The sequence below is a fragment of the Meleagris gallopavo genome, chromosome 19 (genome assembly GCF_000146605.3).
Source record: "Meleagris gallopavo isolate NT-WF06-2002-E0010 breed Aviagen turkey brand Nicholas breeding stock chromosome 19, Turkey_5.1, whole genome shotgun sequence".
Taxonomy (NCBI): Eukaryota; Metazoa; Chordata; class Aves; order Galliformes; family Phasianidae; genus Meleagris; species Meleagris gallopavo.
In genome coordinates, this window is record NC_015029.2 from 9,238,459 (window position 1) to 9,245,158 (window position 6,700).

Consider the following 6,700-nt stretch of genomic DNA (forward strand, 5'->3'; position numbering starts at 1 on the left):
CGTCCTCCTCGACGGCTCTGGCGGAGCTGTCCTTCTCACCCGCCCCGCATCGCTGCCAGCTCTCCCGTATCCCGCTTATTTCACTGCCCCCGCTCCAAACTTCCCCGGTAGCACTATCGGGCGAGGAGCTGTGCTCTCTGCTCGTAAAGTCGCTGCTGAACTTAGGAAGACCCATTTGAGAACGTCGTTAGAGTCAGGGCTTCAGAACACATCTCCTTATTCCCTTAGCAGCAAAGTGCTTTTACTGTGGTTTTACTGTACACACAGTACAGCGAGAGTCCCATTGAGGGCAAAGAGATTACTCACAGCTCGCAGTGTCACTGCTGAGAGACAGCTGTAGGGCTTGTTTGCCCTGAAGGTCGCACTGCCAGTTCCCATGTTTGTCTCTTTACAAACCCTTATCTACGCCCTTGCTGGCTTTACGCAGCCTTGCACTCCAATTTCTGGAGCAGGATGCCCTGCACAGACAGGTGTCACACTGCGGAGGATGGGGCTACAGGTCAGCAGGAACTGTGCCAGAGCTGTGTTCCCTCGGACTTTAAAAGAGATGTGAAAAGCTACCCGTGAGGTGGCACTGCTTAACGATGTAATTATGATGGCTCTTTTATTTAGTTAATGCAGATAAAGAGGTTAACTTGCCCGTCTATTGATATCACACATCCATATATGTTTTATCATTAATTACTCTGTATCCTGGAAACAGATGTTAGACTGATACCTTCCGTTCTTCAAGGAGAAACTGAGAATTGTATTGGTGGGACAACACCCAGGAAAGGTGCCTCAGAGAGCCCTTTTCTTGGTCTGAATTCCAGACTTTCTGAGAATAACAGCCCTGCTCCAAGGATTGTCTTTCTGCGGAATGCTTCTGCCTCTGCAGTGCACCTCCAGTAATATCTTGTTTGTTCTAGCAAGGGCTGAAAGCTTGCCGGTTGGTCAGCATGAGAGACTTGAGACCTGATTCTTGGTTCTTCAGCTTTCTGGTGAGTTTTACAGTAGTTTTAATAATGTGAATATTTGAGACAATGTCAGTGCTTTATGGGAGCGTTACAGAACACCCTTTCCAACAGGTTGGCAGTCTATCCAGGAGCCTCTTTGCCTCTGCAGCCCTTGCCGAGAATCAGACTTCAAAGGGTGAGTGTTCTCATCAGAACTGCTATGTTTTTACAAGCAATATTCAGCAGAGTAACAACGCATCAAAAGTGTTCCACCATAGAAGTGAAGGTAAAAAAACTTATCTGAGTCTCTATTTTGTAGCTAAAGTTACATTTGTGCAGCCAACTGCGCTGCCTTCCACCCATCACTGTGCATCCTGCAGGCTGGCTGTTGCTTCCTGAGTCACATGCTCTACTCTGTGTTTTTTTCTTCAGATTTTGCTCCTGTTATGATAGAGACCTTGAGACACATGTATGAATATGTGCCCACTGCTTTGGACTGGTGGCATGCAGATAGGTTCTGTGACCAGCGCTTTGCTCAGCTGCTTTTTGAACCCCCAGACAGCGAGCAATCATCCTTCAGCAAACTGCTGCAGTCCCACCACATCAGAGGTTCTGTTTGGCTGAATGAAAGGGATGGGGTCCTGCACAGACCAAAATGGAGACGTGAGTATAAGTGGAAGATGAAGAAGAATCATAGGCAAAACTTGCTCATGCCAGCTGGAATTTCTCTTTCTAGGGAACCATATTGTGCCAGTCCTGGTGTTTGGAGTCAAAACAGACACAAAATATGTGAAGGTGCTCTCTGACTTCCCAGTGCTGCCTGCTGTCACAGCCTGTGCCCATCTCCAGTGGGACACCAGGACTCAGGAGATTGCTACTGTCTTTTCCTATGCTGTGCCAGCTTTTATTAACGAATTCCAGCTCCGTGGCTTTGTTGATGAGGAAGGCTTTGTTAGATTTGCTCTCATTGTCCATGGGCACCATTCCCCATACCTGCCTGTGTTCCGTGCGGATGGACAGTGGCATCACTTTTGTGTGACGTGGCAGCAGGAAAATGGGACCTGGGCCATCTATGCTGATGGTAAAAGGAGGGCATCTGCCAGCGGCCTGTGTACCGCAGGGTTGGCTGCCCCCCAGGCCATCTACGGCCAGGGCACTTTCATAATTGGGCAGGATCAAGATTCCCTTGGGGGCACCTTCAAGGCAAAAGAGTCCTTCAGTGGGAACATCACAGACTTGCATATCTGGCAGAAAGTCCTCAGCGTGGAGCAGATTGAGAATGTTCGGTCGTGCTGGATGGTAGAACAAGAGCTTGTGTTTGGGTGGAGCTTGAATGCTCTGGAGATTGAAAGCACTGTTGAGGAAGTGACTGCACAGTTTCTTTGCCCAGGTAAGTCTTCCCTTCCTCTTCACGAGGTCAGCAAGCAGGGATGGCCCAAGAAACAAATCCCATCCTCAGTGAGGGAATTTTGTGCAGTTTGTGGAAAAGACCATCTCCTTTGGGAAGGAAAATGCAAGGAGATTCAGAGCTGGGACAAGCAATTTCCAAATTGTACTTTGAGCCATAACTGTCATGAAACCCTTGGTCAATGAAAACCCCTGCAGTCACCCTAGCAAAGATAGCTGCTCTGATGCCCTGAGCTAATGAAACTCATTCTCTCTTCCATGAGAAATGCTCACGTGGCAGTGATGGTGTTTCTGGGGTTTGCATACCTGGTGTTTCCATAGGCTGCTGGGGGGGTGGGGGGGGTCTGTCTGTCAGCCAGGTTGGTTTGGCAGTCCTGATAACATATGAACTCAGGACCTGGCATTGCCACCTCCTCCAATTTTTTCTGGATGTTAGAAGCACTTTGGGCCCAGCCCCTGCACTGCTCCAACAAAGCAGTGGGACTAATTTCAGAGCAGTTCACAGCTTTTGTCTTCAACAGAGCTCAGGGCTTGCTTACAGGAAACAAGATCTGCTTGGGCATGACGTGCCTTTGGGGAGTGGTGGGCCTTCTGTTTGTGTGTGTTTCTACAGGGCCTGTTGAAGAATGTCGAGTTTTTGAAGTTGGCAGCAGCGGATTCCGCCACACGTCTTGTTTGCAATCTTTGCCTTTTATCTGTCGCTACAGAAAGGGTATGGCATCTGTTATTTATTCATTCATTGGTTCCATAGCATTCATTCCTGGGGGTCCAAGCTAGGGTCATAGTCAGTAATGGGAGGCCCAGTGTCTGCTCAGAAGAGACTGCACGGAAGATGTGCCCTAGCAGTGACTTTGCTATCAGTATGTGGTCTGATGGATTATACTGTTACTCAGTAGTGAAGTGGTCCCTATAGAGTTACGTGGCTTCTGGATACCATGCTGCAGGGTGCTTCCTAATTCCAGCATCTCCAGACTTGGTGGGGGGCATGGGGAGGGGACAAAGGAGTTGTGCTGTCTCTCCAGATGGAATCTTGTACTAGAAATAAAATGCAGCTGTGAGGTCTCCTTGTCCTGGCTGTCCTACAAGCTCAGCCAGCATCTGAGGAGCATTCCCCAGCTTTTGAGCAGAGCATATGTCAGCCACACTGCTAGACAGAACAGCTATGGTTATGCTTTTGTTTTCTTCTCAGATGCATATTGGCAACTGAAAAAAGCTCAGCTGGAATCCAGCCATTTGCTTGTCAGCCATGTGAACACACTTGCAAAGAGGATGGTGGTGAGTCCTGCAGCAGCTGATGGCTTCAGGGCACTGTGAGCAGCAGGAGCTGTTGAGGTTGCTGGTTTCTGCTGTTATTTAACATCACTTTGCTAAAAATTATGCCTGTGGCCTCTTCCAAGCTGCTGTTGGAGAATGTAACCAGCACAGCTCTAACTTGTGCTGTGATTAAGCAAATTGTGGCTTTGGGTTGGATGAGGTTGAGGGGGACAAAAGAGTTCAAAATGTCAGGGCAGAGCTCCTTGCCATGAGGTGTGCCAGCTGGTGGTGTTAGGGTTAGGGCATGCAGTGTGTTGCTTGGGGTCCCAGCACACTGCATAGCTGGCAATCAGGCAGAGATCACAGCTCTGCACTGACCTAAGGTATCCTTTCCACAGCAGATTCCTGAGAACATCTTCACTAGTAATGTCCGAGACATGAACCTCTCTGTCGCTCTCGGTACTCTTGATGTCCTGGCAACTGTTCTGAGGAACGAAGAGACACCTGTGGAGTCCTCTGACCTCCTCATGGTGCTTCAGTTACTAAAGCAAGTTGCTGATGTGGAAGTCCAGGAAAGAGAGGAGCTGGAGATGCTGGAGCAGCTGGGTCAATATTACATGGAAGTGACTGAGTTAATCCTGGAAGAGCAGAATATTGAAACGTGGTCATCCATCAGCCAGGTGATGTGCCAGCTGTGTGCCTCATCAGCTCATTTGCTCTGTGTGCAGGTCCTTGGCTCGCAGTATGACCATGGGCCGAAGACTTCTTTGCATAGTCGCGTGTCCGTTATGGCCATACTCTGGAGCTTAAGTAACTGCAGTGAGGATGGGCACACAGTCTTTGTGCCAGCTCAGAGAAGGGTTAGCTCCAAAGGCCAGCTCGGCTCTTTCAAGCTTCTCCACTTTGACAGCCCAGATTTACAGAATCGCACACAGTTTGCGGACTCTGGCGCTATGTAGATTCCTTGTTCCCACATCCTTCTGTCTCTGGCAGGGCACTTCCAGTTTGTTGTATTTTCCATGAGTGGCTGCCAAGAAGTTGTCTATCACCAGACCCCATACTGTTCAAATCACCATCAAACTTTACGTGAGGAATTTCCATCATCCCACCCCCATTCGGATTTTCTTCACCGGCTTTTTCCCTTCTCACATGGGTCTTTTGTATGGCTCACATGTTTTTGTATGGCCCACATTCTCCACCTGTCTCTGGGAAAGCTGTGACAGAGCTCAGCCAGGCCAGCGCTTTGGAACTGAGCCAGCATGGGGAGGGAGCCAGGAACCTCCAGAGATGAAAGGATGCTGGATAGTTTAGAGTTTACCTCTTTGCTTAGAACTGCTAAGCTAAGTCATTGTGGTCTTTGTGTCCACAATTACTCACAGCTTCCTGATAGTGGCATAAAACCAGCCCTGGCTCAGTGTAGCTGGTGTAGGAGGTGTATCTGCAAAAGGAGAAAGGACCTGATGGTTGTTGCTGGGAAGCCTTTGACTGTTGTGCAGGGGTGGCACCTGTGCTGCTGCTGGGCCAGTCACCTGCTCACCTCCAGTGGTAAAACCTTTTCAGGGTCATTTGACAGTTTCACCAAAATTCAGGAGTCGGATCTAAAATGCAGTTTCTTTGCTTCCCAGAAGCTTTTTTATTTGTTTGCTTTCTGTTTCAGTAGTTATTTATGAATGCTGGCAAGTTTCCCTGCTTGCAAGTCTTTTCACTACTGCTGAAGGAACTGGGAATGTTTTTCTTTGAAGAGGACATATATAGAAAAGCAAAGCAAAAGTGCTAAGCCCCAACATCTCTTCTTCTGACAAAGACTAAGCACTTGTGAAAACTATTGCAAGGTGTGAGAACTATGAGTTAGCAGTGCAGGTGCTGACTTCTGTTATTCTCTACATGTTTCCAGGCTGTCAGAGGGCCTATGGCTGTTGTTGAGCTCTGTGACAGAGTGGTGTCACTTCTGGCCCCACTGCTGACCTCAAGGAGGACAAAGATCACTATCCAGCATCAAAATGTTGGTGAGTGGCACTGGTGAGGTGCAGAGAACAGGGGAGCATCTCACAGGGACCTGGCTCAGCGTCCACCTGCTGCTGTGACTCTTGGCTGTGGTTATAATATCCTGACAGCTTTTTGCTGCACATTAGCTCTGGACGAAGGCTGAACTCTGTTTCAGCGCCTGATTTTGCCTCTGCTACAGGAATGGAGATCAGGAAGCTGGAGCTGAGCAGTCAGCAGCTAAGCAGTGAGACATACCTGATCCAGAGCCCTGAGGAAGACAGGCCTGACTTCATTGAAATTCCTGTCGAAGAGATTCAAAGATTGAAAGCCAAAGGTAGGCCACGAAGCCTGTGGTTTGCTGGTTCTTCCCATGGCGCTTCTGCAGCACATTCAGCAGGAAGGGTCTTTACTCTGCCCACAGGCTGTCTGGAGGAGCACATGGAGGAGACACACTCCATGAAAGGGTGAGGGGCAGTGGGGGAGGTTATCTGGAGCTTCTCCACAGGCACAGCTTGGAGGTGGGGGAACACAAGACACACAGCATCACGCATTCAGTCCTGGGGCAGCAGTGCTGAGACCTGGGCTGCCCTGTGTACCTGCACCCATCCTACAGTGCTCTCTCTGCCCAGGTCTCCGCATGGTCACAGTGAAGAACATGTGGTTTGGCTACGGCTCCCTGCAGCACTGCCTGCCGGGCCCAGGCAGCAGTGCCGCCATTCAAGACGTGGCCGCCTTCGATGGAGGACAGAAGTGAGTGAAGCAGAAACCCCCGTGCACCAGAGGGGTGGGGGAGAATCCATTTTGAAGTCCGTGTTGAGTTTCTCAACGCCTCTCCTTTGGGGTGACATCCACCCTGCTCCATCCCATCCCAGTCACCTTTGTCCCTAGATTTCCGGGGAGGCAAATAGAAAGGGGCCCAGCAGTCAGGGCTCAGGGGAGGCAGAGATGCCTCTACGCATCCCGGCCCGAGTTGCGCTGTGGAAGCACGTGCTACGTGCAGCACAACGTCCCCTGCGTGCTTTTGAGAGAGAGCTTTTCCGCTGGGTGCGTTAGAGGACCGCGGGGCTGCTGCACCGACCGTGCGGGGACGCAGCCGGGCTGCAGAGCCGGACGGAGCT

The 6,700-nt window shown here is 50.1% G+C and overlaps 1 protein-coding gene across 6 annotated transcripts in view; it reads left to right on the forward strand.

Moving 5' to 3' along the window:
- ADGRD2 (adhesion G protein-coupled receptor D2) overlaps positions 1-6,700 on the forward strand; it is a 27,761-nt gene that overhangs the window by 3,786 nt on the left and 17,275 nt on the right. For 5 of the 6 annotated variants that reach the window (XM_031556247.1, XM_019621542.2, XM_031556248.1 and 2 more), the window contains exons 2-11: positions 909-980; positions 1,068-1,131; positions 1,368-1,598; positions 1,672-2,325; positions 2,956-3,054; positions 3,532-3,617; positions 3,995-4,276; positions 5,491-5,602; positions 5,782-5,916; positions 6,212-6,332. In XM_031556247.1, the coding sequence (XP_031412107.1) occupies positions 939-980; positions 1,068-1,131; positions 1,368-1,598; positions 1,672-2,325; positions 2,956-3,054; positions 3,532-3,617; positions 3,995-4,276; positions 5,491-5,602; positions 5,782-5,916; positions 6,212-6,332 (1,826 nt within the window). In that variant the 5' untranslated portion in view covers positions 909-938. The remainder of the gene's footprint in view (positions 1-908; positions 981-1,067; positions 1,132-1,367; positions 1,599-1,671; positions 2,326-2,955; positions 3,055-3,531; positions 3,618-3,994; positions 4,277-5,490; positions 5,603-5,781; positions 5,917-6,211; positions 6,333-6,700) is intronic. The other variant, XM_031556246.1, reaches the window with a different exon arrangement.